The 21,269-nt window shown below is 38.4% G+C and overlaps 1 protein-coding gene across 4 annotated transcripts; it reads left to right on the top strand.

The window, feature by feature from the left end:
- The first annotated feature begins 1,691 nt into the window (after positions 1-1,691).
- On the top strand, positions 1,692-20,847 carry OTULIN (OTU deubiquitinase with linear linkage specificity). Of its 4 annotated transcripts, XR_010883377.1 has the most exons (11): positions 1,692-1,959; positions 2,098-2,328; positions 3,294-3,629; positions 7,663-7,739; positions 8,602-8,696; positions 9,920-10,063; positions 12,316-12,441; positions 13,457-13,726; positions 15,097-15,655; positions 18,379-18,572; positions 19,337-20,847. XR_010883377.1 is itself a non-coding variant. In XM_067290992.1 (9 exons), exons 1-9 carry the CDS (start codon positions 1,736-1,738, stop codon positions 15,289-15,291), a joined length of 1,698 nt encoding a protein of 565 aa, XP_067147093.1. In that variant the 5' UTR covers positions 1,692-1,735; the 3' UTR covers positions 15,292-16,750. The 4 variants fall into 4 exon arrangements, 3 of the variants coding, with proteins under 3 accessions (XP_067147093.1, XP_067147094.1, XP_067147095.1); XM_067290992.1 differs by lacking the exons at positions 18,379-18,572; positions 19,337-20,847 and having other exon boundaries at positions 15,097-16,750; XM_067290993.1 differs by lacking the exons at positions 2,098-2,328; positions 18,379-18,572; positions 19,337-20,847 and having other exon boundaries at positions 1,700-1,959; positions 15,097-16,750.
- Positions 20,848-21,269: the final 422 nt, after the last annotated feature.

The raw sequence follows: 21,269 nt of genomic DNA, 5'->3' as shown, positions 1-21,269 counted from the left end.
TATTCTGCTCAGCAGAAAGAATTAGGTCTAGTTTGCAACTTCTCCTAGACTATAAATTTCTATTGAATTATTCTGCTTTATATTTTTTTGAACAGCTGTGAAAAGGTCAGCCAACACGTCTCTCCTAAGATGTTGCTGAGGGAACAACAAGCAGGGGCAACTGAGACTCTGACTCCCAGATACCACTAAATATAAATTATTTTAATTATAGGAACATGGGAAACAATTGGGTATATATTAAGTGGCGTGGCTGCTGGAACAGGAATAATGCTGAAATTGCTGATTTGAAACAAGATGTTTTGAGACAAAGCAGTAGGCCACACAGTTATTCAAAGAAAGAGATTTTTCAGAGGATACATCAGTGTCAAGAGGAGTCCAATACAGTTTTAAGCCAGGAAAAGGAGAGCAGTGATTCCAAAAAATTAAGGTAATGCTTCTTTTTTTTCCTTCTTCTTTCTCCAAACATTCATAATGATACTTCCTTGTGTTTCAAGGTTAAAAGAAATAGGAAAAAAAACAGTTGTTCACAGAAATGTCCTGTGCCTTAAAGCTTAATAATGTTGTAGATTGCCTGTCATTATCATTTTAACTTTGTATAGTCTTCCTACCTGACCTCTACGTTAAAAATATTCTTTTCATACTGTGTGATACTCTAAATACATGGATACTGTTTTTTTTCCCTTATGATAACTCAAATTCTTTTACTATCAGTAATTTTGTAATTATTTTCCTTCCATTCTTATCTTCACTTGTATTATTCAGAGAAACTATACTTATGAGCGAAAGTAAATTCCATAAGGAAGACAAATACTCATTTTTCTATCATTTTCAGGCCCTATTTCAAGGTGAACTCCTTCTAAAATGTTCACGCTTAAGTGGGCATTTTTTCTACCAGAGTATGTCTTTTTTACTTTCTATTCTTCTCAGTGTTCCTTGTTTTTAATAGTATTGGTCAGACTTAATATATTTAGGGCCTAACCCTGAATAACACACGTCATAATTTCAAAAGGTTGATCATTTACTCTCTGCGTAAGTGTTTTTTTCTGTCTGGCTGGTAGTTTAATAAAAGTGTATGATTTGTGCGTGATATTTTCTTAGCAGAGAAACTCTTATTCACTAATGTTCTGTTCAGCATATTCTGCAATTTCTAGCTGTGTCTTAAGTCTCTGTCTAGTGTACGTAACATATCGCTCCTTCTCTAGTCCCCTCCACAGCACATAGACTTGCCAAGCTGTCAAGGGGCTCATAGACGTCCCAGGCAGAGCCTACGCATATGGTCTTCTCCTTGGTGTTAGGTGACTTGCACTGCTACAGTGTGACTGAAGGCCAAGGATTTACCTCATCACTTGCCTCACTTGCAGCAGGGAATGGCATGGTTTTGTTTTTAAAAAAAGAGAGGAGAAAAAAAAAAAACCGCGCCCGGAGGCCACGGCAGAGCGGTCCCGCTGAGCAGGGGAGGCGGCCGGATCGGCACCGACCTCCAGCGCCTGCTCGGCGGCGGCACCGAGGCATTCAGGCCGGAGGCCCGCCCGCGACGGCCGTTAACGCTCGTGCGGGGGCGGCCCGCACCACGCGCAGAAGGAGCCGCTCGGCTACGGGGGAACCCACTGCGGGCCCAGGGGCGAGGTCACGTGCCTCCCCCCGACATTGGTACTGCCCAACCCCTGCCGTGCCAGCCGCCTTGCGGGCAGGGAGTAGTGACGCGTCCCTCCACCCCCCTCCGCTCCCAGTGCGTATGCGCCGGCGGCTGCGCCCGGACGCCCCGCCGGCGTGTTTCGGCGCTTTTCCGATGACGACAGGGGGCGCTGTTCTCCAGCCGGGCTCGTGGGGCCCCTCCTTCCGCTTCCGCGTGGGGCGGAAGGAAGTGTGGGGACGCTCCTTCCGGTGTCGTGACGCGCTGGGGCGGAGGGATGCCGGCGGCCGGGGTGGCCGGCGTCGCGGAAACGTCTGCGGAGCGGTGTAAGGTGGCGGCGGCGGCGGCGCTAGGGGGCCAGAGCGGGGGCCGGGAGCCGCGGGGGGCGGCCGGGCCTGGCGGGGCGGGGTCGGCCTGCGCGTTGGCGTGTCCGTGGCGGTGAGTGCGGGCGCGTCTCTCCGCAGGGAGCGTGGCGGCGGTGCGGGCCCGGCCCGGCGCCCCGCGGCAATGAGCGGCGAGCGGGATGAGCGGCCGTGGCGGGCGGGCCGCGTGGGCCCGGGTGCCCCCGGCGGGGCCGGGGTGGCGGCGCCCAGAGGGCCCAGCGAGCGGCGAGCCGGAGCGGCGGCGGCGGCTGCATCAGGCGACGCCGATCGGTTCCGGGTGCAGCGGCCGGCAGGGCAGAGGGTCCCCCAAAGGTGAGACCTCTGCTGCGTCCGTTCGTGGCAGTGCGCATATCCGAGCGTGTGTTAGGCCACATCTGGCTCGTGTTCTTGAGTTTTGTCCTACAGAACAGCTTAATAAACGTAACGATTCTAGTGTGAAAGCATGGTAACATCTGGGAAAGAAAGCTTCCCCCCCGCCGAGGGTGGGAGGCTTTAATTTGAAGATAGAAGCAGCCTGTTGTAGAACTGGAAGGGGCATAGCTTATAGCTCAAATATCCATTCAGGGAGGCTGTCCTTGGTAGCATTGGTCAAAATTGCCCCAGAAGAACATGAATGTAGCAGCTCCAAAACCATCCATAATTTTGTTTTTTCTTGCTTTTTTAAAAAAATCAATTAAAGATAAATATCCCTGAAAACTTATCATCTAGGCACTTCCTAAGCTTTTGGAGAACTTCTAGAAGGAATTGTGGAAGGGCTTTTCTCCACATTAACTTTTAACAAAACAAAAACCAAAAAAAAAGGAAGGAACAATAGGTCAGTGGGTTTTTGCAGTTAAGCATGAATCCTGGTGCAGTGGAGAGTTTCACCAAGCAGCAGGCGAGTTAATAGAAATGTTTCTCTGGCAGGACTGAAGCTTGTTTCCTTGAGATTTTTATTAAGCCTAAAATTTTTATGTGATTGTGTGTGTTGAGAAGGACAAGTGTTCAATCTGGGCACTAATTCTAGTACTGGCAGTATTTGAGGAGCTAGCACATAACAGGCTTTGTGTGAAATAAAATTGTTCTGCCTATGAGATGGTTTTGAAAATAGCTTGGGAACTGTGTTTTCCTACCAATGTATTCCTTCCTTTTTTAAATTTTATTTTAATTTTTGAACATTTTAAGTACCGTCTGAATCCTCATAATGAGATAACTATCAAAATATTGTAACTTTTGTAAAACTGTGCTTTTGTTCTTTCACAAGAGATGCTCTTCATATATTTCTGAATTCTTCAAAGCCAGGATAGGTTTCAAGCATGGATGACTGAACCCATCAGCATTTCTGCAGGTGCAGATGAGATGCAGAGAAAAGATACTATGTCAATACAGTTGACAAAGCATGCAAAGGAAGTTGATGTTCCTTGTAATGAGCTTTGTTCAGCAAGTATGCATACTGACCGGAAGGAGCAATCTACATCAGAAATAACAAAAGAACATGTACACGGAAGCACCAGAAAACTTGAGAAGACTGATATGATTAAATCACTTATGGCAGATCAGGATGCCTATAGAAACTGTGAATTAAACTTACCTGTGTCTAGTAATCCTTCAACAATGGAGTCATCCATGGACAGGTGAGGATTTTATGTTGTTATAGTAACAGCCTTCCTATAGAAAGAGGTGCTTTTACTTCTGGCGGGGTGGGGGTGGTTGTCTGAATATTAGCAAAATTATATATATATATCAATATTTTAGTGAAATAGGCATAAACCTCAAATCTTTAATTTCTTTATGTGAAGGTCGACTAATCACTTTAGAGAGAAGATTTTTATCGTTTATTAGTGGTCCCCCTTCCCAGTCTAACAAAATAATTGCTATGGTATTAAGCCCTTTCAGGTAGGATGCAGAGCATGGGAGACTGGAAAAACTTAACATGGATACTCTTTACATTAGGTGTGGGCTAACTGGAGAAGGCTCTATTTTGTGCGTGTGTGCATGTATAATATATCTTAATTCTAACACTTCAGAAATTCAGAAATGGTATTTCATGTTCATATGAACTTGTCATTTAAGCAGAGTTTCATGTTAGTGTGTTTAATGCATGATTTCCTATAGATATATATTCAGTGTATTTCATATGTTGGCAAAAGTGCAGTTAAAGGTCTTTAAGCTTCTGAATTTTTAAATTAGCTGCTACTTGGCATACTAATCCTTATTGATCTAATGTATGAATTTACCTAAACTATTAATGAGTTTAATCTCTGTCATTAAAAAATGTAGATATTCATTCCTTCATAATAATAAATGGAAAACTTGGATTTTGCTTTCATATGCAGTATTTTAAATCATAGGAGCTCAAGTCCTGCAAATCCATTAGTATAAAGCCACTTATATTTGTGCCCTTACTGCTTCTTTCTCTCTTATTCCGAAGCTTAGTTTTGCTTGCTATCACACTTTTTCTTTTCTTTTCTTTTTTTTTGTATATGCAAAGCCCAAGATACTCTAGGTAGAATCTGACGTTCTGTTTTTTTCCTCAGTATCTTTGGTTCAGCAGTATCTTTGTTTTGTTTTAATTTAATAATCTAAATGTTTACATGGCACACTATTTGCTAGTTTATTTTCTTTTTATGCATGCATATTTTCAGTTATTTCGTGTATGCACAGCAGTTTGTGGGCGGGGTAAAGGTGACCCAGCAGGGGTGCCGACTGTGATGTCACGACTAGCACAGCAAGCTGATTGGCCAGCAGCGGACCCACTGGGCCTGCCTTGTGAGGTCACGGAGCGCCTCACCAAGCGCAGCCCTTGATGAGGCAGGGCTGGCAGGCCGGGCAGGGCTCAGAGGCAGGCAGGCTGGCAGAGGAGCAGGAGCGCCGGCAGAGCACCCATGGCGGCCATCGACGGGGAGAGCAGGTTTCCGCTTGCTCAAGGCTCTGGTGGTCAGGATCCCGCAGGAAACCGTCCCCAGGGGCAGAGGGGCCCAGCGCAGCCGCTTTCTCTGCACAGACAACCTCCTCTGAGAGCAGGAACAGGCCATGGCCAGCATGGTCAGTGGGAGCGGGAGAAGGCCCCCCCCCCTCCCACCCGCCTCAGCAGGAAACTGTTCAGCGAGCTCCAGCACCAGAAGGAGACCTGTGGAGGTGGAGATGGGCCTGGACTCCTTGGGAAGGTGACAGCAATGTTTCCTGGGCTCCCAGAGACAGCATGAGGGAAAGCAGTGCAGCATGGGAAGAAGGGCAAGCAGCTGTGAGGGCGGCAGGGATGGAGTATTCTGTGATTCAGACTTTTACTTTATTTCTGCTGTATTGTCAAATATTTTAATGGAAGCTAATGAGAAAGGTTTTAATTTCTGCGTTCTTGGTTCTACAAATTTACTTAGCTGAATTGTTGCTGGGCTAGTACAGTATTAAGAAATGCTTTCTACTCTGAAATGAAATAGATTTCCTATGTGGATGGATTGCACCTGTTACCTAACTTGATTTCAAAACAGTTCAGTTAAATTGCTGCAGTACTTTGTTTACACTGGATATTAATCACTCAAGCAAGTGCTATCAGGCCAATTTTGTCAATTCCCAGAAATAAGATGAGGTAATATCTGCAGAAGGAACATGATTCTACTGTTTTACACTGAATATCTTTGAATTATCTCAGTTAGTTTAAACAGTTGAGCACTTTTTCTCTATGTGCATTATATCCTAAATATATTCAATGTTGTGTCCCAAAGTAACTTTTTCTCCTATGGGATCCTTTGTAGAAACAGATTTGCTCATGCTCAGAGGATGAGGTTGTTGCTTTATATTTTAAATACTTATTATTACTTTCAGCCTTTAAGTAAGCTAAGCTACAGATCATGATTGCTGTTGGATACCAAATTACTATTTTTCTCATAGTATTTTCAAAGTTATTAAATATTCTTGAAATTCTTCATAAATCTTAATGGACCTTAATCTCTGCTGAGAAATAAGGTTGGGCTTCAATATTAAGATCTGGCTGCTGCTACACTGTTCACAAGGGATAATTATCATTATTGTGGCTTTTTTCACTCCAGGTCATACTGTTTTATGGAGTACAGTCCTGAATATTTATTGATTTCTGTTTTCATTCATAATTTCTTAGTATTGCTATGAATCCGATTTTAAGTAGCTACTTGAGCACCCAGGAAACCCAGGCAATTTTCCAGTCATCAAAAGTTTGAAACTTTAATAAAAACTAAAATTGAATTTCGTATGATTGTACTGTAGGTGACGGCTTTCTGGGATTAACCTATATTTGTCTTTGGCTCTACTAAACATGGTTTGTCTTATTCTGAAAGGAATATATGCAAATGGATTAGAATTTTTTTTTTCCCCCCAAGGTGTAATTTAGCAGTGTAATGAGAGTAATCTGATTATTGCCTGGCGACATTAATCCCTTCTTTGCAGCCTTCCTGACTGCTTGTTCTCTCCTAGGAGTGGAAAATTGGGCAGTGACACTACTTTTACTCCTCCCTGGGAACTCCCAGACATATTGTGGGTTACTGAGTAGTAGATTAGAAATTACCATTATTAGTGGACAATGAATAGTAATCTTATGGACTTCTTTTTGCGTGTGGACTTTCTTCAAAATACAACATAACTCTCCCCTATTAGGAATAAGACTACATGTTTTAGTAAGATGCTGGGTGGTGTCTTTTTGAAGTGCTTTATCTGTGAAACTGTGTTTAAACTTTGCTTGCTAGAAATATGCCAATATATGCCAATATATTGGCATATAATTATATGCCAAATGGCAGTCAGAATGAAGTTTAGAGGATTGCAATTTACTGTCTGTTTTTTGGACACTGTATGGACCTCCTTTCTTGACGATAGTGTTCACAGCCTAGCTATGAGATCTTTTCTTGGTAATGCTAGTCTGTGCACAGAAACAATGTGCTTTTAGGCCATCTTTTCATCCCTTGTGATCATAACAGGAGCTCAGAATGGCTGCTTATAGTTTCAGATGGAGACATTTGACTCTTAAGGTGGCACACCTTGACCAAAAAGCCTGTATTATTCAAGGCAGGAATGTTTGGCTGGATTTGAATTAGCCTCTAGGCTGCAGTTTGAATTACACTTACATTGAAAGAAGACACATTTCTGTAACATTAAAACCAGTGGTAGGTAGCTGGAGGCTTCCCATCCTGGTGTTCTGTTACGTATGCTTCTAGTTACTTGGCAGGTTACTCGGCCCCCGGAGAACATTGATACAAAGCTATTGTGAGTACTGAATTTTAGTTTCGTGCTTAGATTGCAGTATTTGTATACTAAACATAATAAGGCATTTTTGGCTTTTATCTCTTGCTAATCTGTCCTGTAAAATTTACAAATATAAAAGGGCTTTGGCAGTCTGTAGTCTGCTTATAAGCACCAGAGCAGAAATTCAGGCAGGGGTTCATTGCCGAAATACCTGTCATAGATAAGAGGGGCAGGAATTATGAATATTTTTAAAACTCTTGTATCTGATTGCTTTGGGGAACTTATGGTGGGGCGGGGGGAGTTGGGCTTATGAAAATTTATAAGATGGTGGTCAAGTGAAGTTCAAATCAGACTTGTAGAAAGGCTTAAGTACTTGTTGTTTAGTGGTGAACAGGGAAAAAGGTCAATGACTACAAGACTTGGTGTTACATGAAGTATGTGTGAATTTTATTGCAGTGAGGAGGACATGTATCGTGATGCAGAAGAAATAGAGAGAGAGAAAACATTACTTGTTTGTGAGACGGGCTCTTCAGGTACATTTGACCTTTATTTGGCATTTCAAGTATAATATTACAGTTAATTGTATCACTAATTCGTGATGATTTGAAACCTTTATTTCCAAGTTTTTTTGTGCACAGATGTCTGTGTGCGTAATAGAAGTTACTTATTGTGACTGAGTATACTGTACAGTTTAATTCCCCAAAGAATCAATTTTATGTAAAACTAGTTGCTATTAGTATACTTTTCCCTGTGTTCCTTCCTATAGTTATTTTCTGAGAGTTCTTGAATCCTTTACAGAGTAGTGATACAGCCTATTTTATGAGTGTTGTGCTTGAGAATTACCAATTTATAGTCATTACAGAAACATCTACTGTTGGGAACCCATGGTAACTTTAATACTAATCTGTTGTGGAATGAAGGCTCCTGGGATTCCAAGAGAAAATTGTATTCCTTGCTTTCTCCCATTGTTTCTGACCTACAAAGATCTATATTATCTTTCTTCTATGTATTCTGGCTCCTGAAGGAAGAAGAGAGTAATTTTCATCTAACACTTTTCTCTGATTTCTAAGAAAATGAAGAATATTTCACTAATTTCCATTTTTTCCTGGTTAATATCTTTAGGGCAGGGGGGTAGAGAGCATTCACCCTTTTGTTGTACTGCATCATCATTTTTGTTTACTTCTGGTTTTATGAGCAAGGAGATGGCTTTTTTTTCCCCCTCTGAAACTAACAATTATTTAGTAGTTATAGGCTGTGCTATGTCAGTCTCTCTTCAGTTGGCACTAATTTTATTTTAAACTGGTAGTGTGTATTTAGAAACTTAAGTTCTGGTGCTTTTCTATGTTGCTCTGTTTCACAGTTGTCTGTATAGTGTTACGTATTCTATATTGACAGAATTTAAACTAAGTGTTGCACCTGAAATGGACATCATGGAATATTGCATAAAAGAATGGAGAGGAAATACACCAGTAGCAAAAAGGATGAAAAAGGTACAACTATTTTTTTAAAATGTTTTTCCTTATTTTTAGTTATTGTTTTCACTTATAAGTTTAGTAGGTGATTTCCTATGGGAAAAATCTTTAAAAAAGAAAATGCAATAGTAATATTTCCAGTGTCTAGTCTCTGAAGTGGCTAGCAACTGGAAGATTGTTTAAAGTAGTTTAAAATGTATTGTTAGTAAGGCTACTTGTTGAGAGTGTAGGGTTTTAATTAATATAGTTCTTCATTACTATTCTCAGTTACAAAGTTTTGAACTTGGTTTATTGCCATAAAAACGGTAAGTTTATTGGCTGTTCAAGTGGCAGAGCAGATGACTGACTACTTTTTGCAGAAGGAAAATGACTGAAGCTGGTGAATTGCATGATCAGGAGCTTTAACAAATAACTTCAGGGTTTTTTTATTTTCTGTAAGTTTTTGAATTTTCCTACACTGTTCTTGAGCTAGAATGGTAGAAGATAAAAAGCAGAAGTATGTGGGTTTTTTCTTTTTTTCCCAAAGTAATTTCAAAATTTAATGATATGCATGAGTAAACCTGATCTATTTCTCATAGTTAAAATGATCCCTGTGTCACCTTCAAGAGGTTAGTAAGAAGAATACAAATGTAGAGCTTTGGATCTTCTTAAGTCAGCTGAAGAGACGCACTAAGCTTCAGAAATTATATTTCAACACTGCTTTTTCTGTAAAGGCACATATGGGAACAGCAGGGAGGAGACAAATATGCTGAGGCATGTGTCAAGATATTTCAAAGTAAACACAGATTTTTCCCTGAGGGAAAAACAAACTACGTATGACAAGTAAATGGCTAAACTATTGCTGCAACTTCTTGTAAGCCTGGTGTATTTTTAGCTTTAAATTCTTATGCTCATATGCTTGTTCACATTTTTTTGAAACCTAAATGGGTTAGCTATGCAGATTTCAATGACATTTCTATTCTGTAGTCAACAAATGCCATGACCAATTATCTACTTTTATTTCATTGGTTTCTTGTTTGTTGTTCAGCTGGACTGTGTTAGGGTTTTTTTTCTTCTCCTAAGCATGACTTCTGAAATAAAAGCATTTGAGCTTCCAAAATGGCTAGTGGGTCAAATCCTTTTTGCCCTATCACTTGGTTTTGAATCTTGATCTTTTTCCAAGATCTCTTCTTGATGTCATGCACTGGTATCATAAATATTTATTAACACTTTAATAATATTTGGATTTTGTGTTTTCTTAGGGATATGAAGCAGTTTCTCAAAAATTTGCATCTATAAGGAGAGTACGAGGTGATAACTACTGTGCTCTCAGAGCAACTCTGTTTCAGGCGCTAAGCCAAGCTACTCAGTTACCAAGCTGGCTGCAGAGTGAGGACTTTACCATGGTGCGTGTCAATCTTGGATCTCCTGTCAGTAGAGAAATATTGCTTCTGACCTATTTAATAATTTTATAATCTCTTTTCTCTGTTATGCTGTATGCTCACTTCTCAATATCACTTAAAATTAAGAAGTAGAAGTGTTCCAATTTTAAGGATATCTTCTACCTGTTGAAGACTTACAGTGATTCTTTCAACTTGGAATTGAGTCCGAGTCACTTGAGTTCCCAGTCAAGTGTCTTGACTATAATATAACTTATCTGTCATCATCTTACCCTTTTGTCTTCTCCCTACATGTAATATGACAGTAAGAGGTTTCACAGAAGACACCTCGTAGTAACTGAAAATACAGAGAATGTATTCTCATAAGTACATTTAGAAAAAACAGGTTTTTAAAATTACCGTTTCTATTTTTGTGTGCCATGTATGGTCTCTCTAGAAAGTGGATTAACAAGTTGGATGATGCAGGCTTTTAAGAATGTGTGCATTGCTTGTGTCCTGTATGTTACTTAAAATAAGTGCAAAAGTAACTCCAGCTTCACATGAACAGTCCTTGTGGAGCAATGATGGACAGCTACGAGACTTACCAAGAGGAGAAGAAAAATATTCCAGAACTTGTCTTGCCTCAACAAAGTCCATTCATGATACCAGTATTATCAGTGAACCTGCGAGAAATGTGTTAGAAGTTACCCGCACCAGTGTGGCCCAGTTTAAGAGAATGAGTTTCCACTCATCCAGGATGTTGCTGGGAATGTAAATGATGAATTGCTGTTGACACAGTCTCTGTGTTGTAGGCTAGCAGTCCACAGGGGATCATAATACTCTTACTGCCTTTCCATAACTTTAGGTCCATCTTAAAATTTCTCAGTTGTGATCACTAGCACTGTTAAGTAAACTTCACTGACATGTTGTTTTTGCAATTACTGATAAAAGTATTTCTATGAAATATGGTTCTCACAACAGCAGTACACTGTAAGAGTTTTCCTTTTTTATAAAAATATCCTCCCAGCTGGCAACTCTTCATGCGCTGTCAAGCTATAGAACAACCTGAAAACTTTTAAAAGGGTGTGATAATTTGCAGTTTTAACAGATGCTCATTTTTTTTTCTTTTTCTACTGGTTTATAGGAAAAAACTTGACATACAGTAGTCTAACATTTTTAAGAAAGATTTACAATTTATTCAACAGAATGACACTGATTGAAAAGGTTAACTCAATGCATTGAAAACAGCAGCAGAGGGCATGTAAGAGAAATGCATGTGGTGGCGTCTAGCGGTACACCTGAAGGCTTTTACAAAAGTAAAGTGTTGAATTTTGAATGCGTATTGAATTTCTCTAGTTGTAGGGGTTGTTGGCATATAATCTTTTAATTATTTATTTCCATATGACAAATTAGCATACCAAGCCTGAGGGTGGGGAGGGGAAGTGCTCTGTATATATCACAGATGAAATATTTGGTTGCCATTATACAGCACATTTTACTAATTGGGAGTCGTGATAAAACTAAAACAGGCTGGTAATGGCTGATGCTCTGTGTGCCACTTTGGTCAAATAGTTAATTTCATATCAGGCACAAGTTATTCCAGTTCTAGCAGTGAAATGGTTTAATAAGTGAGGTTATTTAACTGGGCATGAAACTACCAGGATGTCCTTCAAGAGAATTGTAAGAGCTCTTAACTGAGCAGGCATAGCATGTGAGCAGCAAAAAACGTAGTCCTGAGGGTAAAGTGTGTTCTGGTACATCAACTAATCCTCCGCATATTTTCTTCTTTGTAAGAAAACTTGTTCCGTTGTGTTTTAATTAAGTTCCCTGAAAAGAGAAAAACAGTTTGTGTTCTTGAACTAAGTAGTTTGTACCCCACCAAGTTTTCTGGATTATCTGTCAGATACCCTCACATCTTTAATCTTCTCTGCTGTTGATTCAGGGACATCTTCACACACGCAGTCACCATCACCTGCTGCTGGAATTAAAGGAAAGCTTTGAGTAGCTTAGGGTGATTAGTTTCTCCAACACTTTTGTACTGAATTTCTGTTTAGATTATGCAGTAGTAACAGACCAGTATTCTGACTGTTACTCAACAAAAATTACAAAGAGCCAGTTGTGTTCAGTTATGCTTATCTTAGTGTTGCATCTGCTCAGAAGAACATACTGAGGGATCATTTTAAGATGTAGAATGTAGAAATGTATTGATTCAATAATGTTTAAAGTGGTGGCTTTTCTCTTCAAGATTTTTGACTGCCTTCTTTTTTGTCAACTTGCAGCTTCCTGAAAAGTTGTTGAGCAAATATGACTGGATCAAGCAGTGGCAGCTAAAACAAAAACTGGGCAGGAAGATAGGAGAAATAAATGATGAAATTAAAGAATATTTAATGCTATTAAGGAAAAAGGTTGGAAAAGTTTAAAGTTTTTATTTCTTTTAGTCACTTGCAAATAAAAATTTTTGAATGTGGTGAATTTTGCATAAGGATGCTTGTATGCATGAGGCAAAAAAAAATCAAGGAAAGAATATCTGTTCAGATCTGGTAGAGCTTTCTGGTTTTCTGCTGCATGGTTTAGCTGATGCTGGAATAAATACAGAAACATATCTATAGAAAGCTACTATAGTTTAGACAGGTCTTGGTGAAGAAATATATGTAACATAGTAATGTTTTCCCTCTGTTATTTCTTGTGTTAATTTTAAGGAGTGATGTGTAGTCCTTTGATTAAATGCTATTGCTACCTTAAACAGTATGTGGAGAGAAAAAAAAATTACAGAATAATGCTGAAGTCATTTCAAAGGAATAATTTTTGTTCCATGTTTATAAATATTAGGTTAACATAACAGAAAAAAGTCATGCCCTTTCAGTGTTCATAGTGTATTACTTAAAATTCCCCTGCCTCCCTTATTTCTTTAAATTGTGGAACCTATTTATAAACACTTCAATTTTTCATGTCTTATTGTATAGTATATGCATATATTCTCTCTTGCTCTCTTATTTAACTTTTAGGAATATTTTTAAAGGCTGTTTGCATTTCAAGCAGTTTCGGAGAACAGGAATGAAATAAATATTCTGAGTAACTGAAATGTAAAGAATATAAAGGCTATAGGATTTATGATACAATAAATGAGAAAGCCATTACCTTTCTCCTATGACACCTTGTAGCAAATTTCCAATATCCCCCTCCTTTTTTTGTTTTGTTTAAGGATTAACTGCTTTACTAACTTGAGCAAAATTAGGTTAACCCAACTTGGCCTTGGCAGAGCTACAGCTGTGGAAGTATTCTAGAACGCTTTTACAATGGATGTGTTTTAAGTTAAATTCCAAGTGGCTATGCTGAAAATTGACAATTAACAGGTGGCTTTTTGCAGCTCTGGAATGGTGATGACTGTTGGTTCATGTTGAGTGTGTGTCATTTTTATAGTGGAAGAATATCAGTGAAATCAAGACTCTTAATGAGAAACAAGAAGCCTGTGATGAATTGTTTAAAAATGAAGAGGAGGAGTACAGTCTATATGAAGCTCTGAAATTTTTGATGCTCAACACAGCCATTGAATTGTACAATGATGATAAAAATGGAAGGAGGGTTCCTGTCTTCTCATGGTTACTGTTTGCACGGGATACATCTAGCAACCCTTGTCAGTTAATGCATAATCACTTGAATCAAATTGGTCACAGTGGAGGCCTTGAACAAGTAAGGAGAGATTGTTGTTATTATAGTGTTATTCTTCTGTTTGGTGTTTTCCATCTGAAATGTTGATAGAAATGATCCAGCTTTTGTTAATCTGACCACATTTAATGATATAGTCTGATCTTTTGTTGGGAAGATATAATAGAACCAGCTGTTTAAGAATCTGTGAAGGCCTTCCTTTTAAACATTGATTTTGTGTGGTAGATGACACTTGGGTAACACCATTCTTGGGAAGTATTGTATTTTATTAGTAGCAACAATTATGTTAGTCTCTTAATTGTTAATTTAACTATTTAAAAATATCATGATTAAAACATAGCACTGTCCAATTATGAAGGTCAAGATCTTGTAAAGTACATACACTTGATGAATTCTGATAAACTAATGACACTTATTGCCTGAAACTTTGCGGAAATGATGTGCATGTCACCAAAAACCAACCAAGCAAACAAAAAAACCCACCTTAGTGGTTAAGGGGGTAAGTAGTCTGAAAGATTCTAGAAACATCATTTTAAAAATTCCAATTAAAACATTGTCAATAGGGTATTGCACCATTCAGTGGAACCTAGAAACATAGAAACATTGTTTTGTTCATGTTTATCAGCCTAAATTTCTGGTGACTCTGGTATTGGTGAGAGAGGTTGCTGCTACTACTACATTAGCTGATCACTTGAAAAGGTAAAGCTGGAGTGTTGCTTGTCAGTAGTGACTTTTCTGCAGTCCAGTTTTATCAATAAGTAATATTTTATAGGCTATCTACTGACCAGTTCTATTTATTTCAGTGATATTCTTTGTTGTGAATTATTTAGAATGGGACATGCTTGTCATCATAATAGACAAGATACAAGATTTTCCCATCTTCTTATTCTGAATTCTCTCTGCTGATATAAACAGGCTTAATAAGGGCTTTCTGTCTGTTGTTCGCTTGAACTGGAGAGTTCGGAGTGCCTACTAATGGCTCATGGCCTGAAACCTGATGCTGTCTGGTTTGGTGACTTAATGGGGATAAATACTGATATAAGCAAATGTCTTTCCTACCTCTTTGTGGCAGTGGGGAAGTGAGTTTTTCAGTACAAAATAGCTTTTGGTTTAGGAGTAATATCTCTACTATTGTTATGTCTAAAGAGCCCTGTGTTAAAGGGATGGTATCTTAGAAGAGGTATTTATGCAGCAGGTTAAGAATTGCTAGAATTACCGAGATACTGAACTAGAGGTGCTTGTGTATATGCGTTCTCACTTATTTTTCTTAAAGTGTTGGGTTTTTTTTCTTTAAAAAACTGCATAGTGGTAGAAATTATTTTGGTTTAAGAGAAGTGACTCATAAAAGATATGGTTAATTTTACATATTTTATTTCTGCTTTTTTCTGATGTAGGTGGAAATGTTCCTCCTTGCTTATGCTCTGCAGTACACCATCCAAGTTTATCGATTGTATAAATATAGTACTGATGAATTCATCACTCTTTATCCAAATGACCCAAAGGAGGACTGGCCTGTGGTGACTCTCATAACTGAAGATGACAGACATTATAATATTCCAGTTGGAATGTGCCAAGAGACTGTGTTGTAAACAAGTGATTTTGGCAGACAGATTTGTGCCATTTATTGAGATTTCCAGTGCTATTTTGAAATAGGATGATGATACATTAAGTCTACAGCAGCTTGAAATTCATGTTTCAGAAGTTTACATCTGAACTAAAATACCGAACAAGTCTTAAAGAATAACTGAGTAGGAATTTTGCAAATATGTTTTTTTGTTGCCTGTAAATTGTTTTTTTTTTTTCATGGAGACTTAGGTTTCCATTTCTGAAGGAAATGCAAAAATTATAGGTTCTCCTCTTAAAAGAAGATAGGTCAGGTTCTCTAGCAAGAGATGAGCTGACCTTCTGCTCTTAGAACTAATGAGATAATGATGAATTGAAATTTCTGGAAAAGTAAGTTAACAGTGTCCTGACTGACTTTTATAATGCTATTTAGAAGCAATTTGTATGACGGGGCCTTAGAAAGCGATGCAAGTCTTCTGCAGTTGTAGCATAAAACCATGGCAGACATTAAGTTACAAGAGAAATGTTTGTTAGAAGTTTCCTAATGCTTTGGGGGCTGTTCAGACATGAATATCTTTTATTTAGAAGCTAGGCATGTGTTACACTGAAAATTAAGAGCTTTTTACCCCTTTCAGCCTCTTGAGAGGGTTGTGGCAGAAGGACTTGATAAGAACTTTTATACTCCCCTATTATTTAATAGGTCACAGATTTGAAACCTACCCAGAATTCTCTCTCCATTTGTGATAGCTGGTATGAAATAAACACATGCCACTTACTTCCATGTTTGTTGTTATTGTAATGTTAATCCTTGCAGGTAGCCACTATGGAGAACGTAAAGGTTTGAGTCTATCCAGACATTGCAGTAGGTGGAAATAAATTTTTGGTGTGAGTTGCTCTTTACGCATGTGACACTTTTCCTGTGGTAGGTTCTATATTGCTGCTTAGAAGTATTACATATGCTTTAAATTGAAGAAATACATATGTCAGATGCTGTCAGTGCTGGCATAGCTTAAAAAAAAAAAAAAAAGTAAACCTTTACTTTTAGCTTAAAGGGGAAATGTGCTCTACAGATGATTCTTAGAACAAGAGAGTGAGATTTGATTTAAATGAAATGCCAGCCAGGCACAGAACACCTGACTGCCTTTAGAAGGCCGCCTTACATAAAAGGGATGAGGCTATAAAAGCTACTTTTCATTCAAATAGCTTGGAGGAAATGGCATGCAAAATTTCAAATTCTCCTGTTCTGTTTAAAATGAACTTATTAAATTTTTTTTTATTGTGAAAGACCATTACACAATAGGAATGTGTATTCACTACACTGTAAAATGTGTTTTAGCCACATCTTAATGAGACCTATCATGTACTCTTAAGTGTGGTATTTATCATGTTATCTTCAGCTTTTTAAAATGACTAGTCTGGTCTATTACATTGAAAAGGTTCTGGGAGCCACAGAGAAAGAAAAATAAAACACCTAATCTTACAGTACTTCGTTTCCTTGGGGTTTTTTTCTGTTTTTTTTTTCTAGTGTTGTTTTTTGAGTTTTTAACTTTGAAATACATGTTAAAGTGAGTTATTTCTTGAAAGCTGCAGAGCATAATGTGTTTAAAAGAAGTGTAATTATCAGCTTGCTGCTTGTTCATGGATAGTGAAGAAATTCACTGAATTACTGTTATCAAAGTAACACTGAAGGAAAAAGAAAAAAATAACTTTTGCAACTCGCTAAACTCTGATAGGAAAGTTTTATTCTTGTTAAGTCATAGTCTTGAGATTAAAATTAATTTAAGCAAAAGGTGCTAAAATGACATCTTTTTCTTGTATTTAGAGCAGTGTGATACTTAAGGATTTTTAAGGCTTAGGCTTGCAACCATTATGCATGTAAATGATTCACATAGTTGGCATGAATTTTGAACTGAGCATGGCAGGGACTGAGCACAAGGTATATGAAAACTTCTAAGATGCTTACTGCTCCTGCAGAAACTGGGTACCTGAAAATGCAGAAAAACAGATTTTGCTTTCCATTTTCCATTTGTATTTTGGAGAGAAATAAGGCATCTGTGCCATGGTATGTGTGTGTGTTTTGTTTTTTTTTAAGCTACATAGTTTAGTTATTTAATTTAAAATTAAGTATAAAATCAACAGCTATTGGTTCTTTCCCATCTAGAGTTATTTAATGGATTCATACTGCTTTTAAACTTTTTCTCATGTGTATTCTACTGAATAGACTTACATAGTCAATAAAATAAAGGAAGAAGTGAAAGCAAGGGATGGAAAAGGGAAAAGAATAGAGGTCAGATCTATTCTTCTCCCCCCCCCCCCCCAAAGCCCCCAGTGTCTCTGAGTCTACAGGTGAATAAATTATAGGTTTGTAACAGCTGCTGTACTTCAAGATCAAAGCACAAAGCTAAACATGATTTTCCTGGCATATGGCATACCTTGTTAGGCACCTTCCAGGTCTCAAATACAGTAATATCTGAGCTCCTAGGTTCATAAAGATAACAAAGCTCACTGTGACATTACAGTTGGTATCCTTTTTGTGCAAAAAATACTGCATCTGCTTTAGACCCATTTTTCTTTCCACACTTTGACCTCTGTGTTACGTCCAGTTCCTATATTATATGCTTTTTAGAGAAGGAAGCATACGTTCATTGTGTTCTTCAGAACCATTTCAGCATACTTTCAGATATTAAATAGAAACATTCTGCCTTCTATCATAGTGATTTGACTTATTCCTTATTCCTGCATTCTGCACAGTTACTATTTTGCCTTTCTGCAGAGGCCAGATACAAGTTAACTACTAGTTTATGTAATAACCTTCTCACCATTTTTGAGCAGGCTTTCTTGTCGTCTTTTGTACTGCTGAGACAAGACTTGGGCATTTGAAGATGGAACTCCCTAATTGTGTAAAGAGAAATGATTTGGTCTGTCATAATATCCTTTGGTCTCCTAGTAAGAGATTTTAGACTCCAATGATAGGTATCCTCCAGCTGCCTTTCTGTTTGTGGAAGTGTACAGCATAACTTTTTCATGTGAAGGAAAGCAGAGGTCCAGATGGTCTTAGGGCTTGGCTGGGTGGGGAAGGGGGAACAAAATTACATTATTTTCTGTGTTCACAGTTGGCTGTGGGTAGAGAGAGATGTACTAAACTGGAGCTGCAGCAGACGATGTGGCAAAGCTGAGGCTTGATACAGCTCTGAGAAGACAGCGCTGGCACCAGACTGATGATGTCTTGCAGAAGCTCATCCCAGCACCTGGCTGCCTGGGGAGATGGGGATGTGTTTGACTCAAGATTGCAGCTTCCTTCAAATAGGTGAATCAAAGCTTGACCAAATCTTGGCCAAGTTTATTTCTGTGTGACAGCAACAAACCCTATCACCAGGTACCAGTGAGGAAGGGGAAGCACGAGGTGGGAGCCTGCCTTTCACCAGAATGGCGGACATGGTCAAATTTCCTTTTTTAGGTATTAAGAAAGGAAGGGGGGAGAGAAGGAGCGTTTGATTTGTGTGTCTAGTGCAGAGCTCTATTCATCATCTAACTTCCCTAATATTTAATAGCACTTGTTATGCAGACTCTGCATCTTGGTGTCTTCTGGACACGACTGACCTTTGTTCTCCCAGTATTCTAGTTGGCAGGAGAGGACTGAAAATGTTTTAACATGACCAAATGTATTTTATGAACACTCCCCTTTTTTGTAAGAATAAAGAAGACTACAGTGAGCATGTCTGGAGGCTGGACACTAAATGAATAACTGTGACATTGACTAGTATGCTCTAGCCGAGACAGATTCCAAAAATATTTCCATTCATAAATTTGTTGGGGAGAAGAACCATAATCTGAGCAATGAAAAAGAAATGTTATTAATTTCATAGAGCTAAAAGAAAAGTAGGGAAGGTAGCATGCTAGAGGCCTCTTAAAAGAACATAATTTTCTAGTCCCTTTTCCAGAAGCACTGATGAGTTATTGTTTTTCCTATTAATGGCTTCTATTCAAGCTGATGGGATGGCAAAAAACCGTGATACATTGAGCCACTGAAGAACTAGGCAGTACTGACTAAAAATTGATTTTTTTTTTCAGGGTTCTTAATATTGTGGCATATTGCAGAAGAACAGAATGTTGAACAGGATTGCCAGCTCTTTTCCAGAGGATTGTTTCCCCAACACCCTTTTGGAACTGTTTTTTTTGCATACCTTCTCACCAGGTCTTTTAAGTGATGTATTTCCTTCAAGTTGCTGCAGCAGGGAATTGCTGCAGGGGCCTGTAGTATGTAGCCTGTGTGCATGCTCTTCAGTGTCAAAACTTTTTTAGTCTGATAATCTCTCGACTTGTTTGCCCAAAGCTTGATGAAATGAATGATACCTGATTTTATACAAATTATGCTCTTATATAGGCTGTATGGTTTAGGTACTGTTATTATTATTTTTTTACTTTTACCTTCCTAGAATTGGATAGTTTTGCAAGTGTTCACTGCTTACTGGAACTGGACAGAATTTAGACACCATCCTTGTTAGACCTGACATGCACCCAACCCTTCTCATATATTAAGAAAGAAATCAACTGCTGTAATAATCATGAAACTAGTATCATCTTTCTCAGCTTCTTGTGTGGTTCACAGAATATTGACTGAAATTTTTCACTTTCTAGTCTACAGTTTACACCTAGTACTAATTCTTAATATTTATGTGGCTTTGCAAAGACTTGGAATTAATTTTCACTGAGATCGAAGCTCGGGCTCCCTGAAGATGAAGGGTTGGTGTGTACCAGCAGGTGTCACTGCAGGCAAGAGAGAGAAATGAGGAAAAAACCATTGAGACTTTATAGCCTTACTGTTCCTTGAGCTGGTGAGATGATTCTTTCCAAGCTTGTGGTACTTGGAGACCTTCCTTTCAAAGACACAGCGAGGCATCTACTGGCTTTTCATTTCGCGTTTATGCTCAATTTGGAGCCATATGTATTTACAATATGTAAATACAAATCACAGAGCAAGACTAAAACACTTTTCTTTCTGATCTAGGGATCATGAAAGATACTGGTTTAGCAGCATCAGCTTACCTTTAGAAACTCATGTGAAATTATATATTAATTAAAGTTCATGGCAAGTAGGTAGGTGGAAGAGATTTTGAAATGTGTGGAATGCTGTGAAATGAAACAGACTTGAGAGTTTTTATTTCCTTATTTTTTATTTTCAAGGAGGGAAATTGGCCATGGTTCTTTATCTTATTGAATGTCATGTAGTCCATCTGCATATATCTTGAATTAGAACTTGCTAGTAGGGGTTGGTATTTTTTGTCTATCATTTGTTTGTTTGTCTAAAGTATTTGTTGGTCTTCATATTCATCCAAACCTTCAGTTGATGTATTGACCTGTTTGAGTCTTCATAGCCAGTTATGGTGAAAATAAGTTCTGTAAGACTTAGAAACTTAGTTGAGATTTTCTATGAAAATCCTGAATGCTATTTCTATGCTAGCTTACTGTCTTAACATAAACACAAGGCTATAATGTATCAAGCATAATGTATGTTAAGAACAAGTGAGGTTGGATTCTCAGATTGTCCAAGAGCAAATTAAATAACTTTTAAAAGCTATAAATCCATTAATTGTCACATTTGTGGGTGCGCAGACTGCATTTTATTTTTATTTTCTTTTTTACAGGCTGCAAAAACTTGTTCTAGCTACAAATGTTTTATAAAGATTTAAATGTGTTTAAAAAAAATAAACACAGGAATAATCTTCTATTACTACCTGTTCTGTTGTTCCTGAGTTGCTGAGATGAGAAAGACTATTTCCAGCTGAAAAGAATGCATCAAGTATAAACTACTGCTTTAGATTTATGGATGTAACCATGACAGATATCTTTAGAGGTGGAGCACTCACTGGAGTGCTGCTGCTCTCCATGTTTCTCAGTGTTACTTTTTGCATCATAAGATTTGTTTTTAGTGTGAAAAAACAGTGTCTGCAGCATTATGGGCCACCGGAGAACTGAGACTGTTTCACTGAAACTCTTTCTAAAT

This window comes from Apteryx mantelli, chromosome 2 (genome assembly GCF_036417845.1).
Source record: "Apteryx mantelli isolate bAptMan1 chromosome 2, bAptMan1.hap1, whole genome shotgun sequence".
NCBI lineage: Eukaryota > Metazoa > Chordata > Aves > Apterygiformes > Apterygidae > Apteryx > Apteryx mantelli.
This window is presented reverse-complemented; position numbering and strand designations above follow the sequence as displayed.

What these genes read in the sequence shown, in the direction of transcription:
- OTULIN (XM_067290992.1), top strand. Translation starts at nt 1,736, where the DNA reads ATGCGCCGGCGGCTGCGCCCGGACGCCCCGCCGGCGTGTTTCGGCGCT. An exon ending in GGGCAGAGGGTCCCCCAAAG is followed by an intron (nt 2,329 to 3,293) that starts GTGAGACCTCTG and finishes AATTCTTCAAAG; the next exon opens with CCAGGATAGGTTTCAAGCAT. An exon ending in TAGCAAAAAGGATGAAAAAG is followed by an intron (nt 8,697 to 9,919) that starts GTACAACTATTT and finishes GTGTTTTCTTAG; the next exon opens with GGATATGAAGCAGTTTCTCA.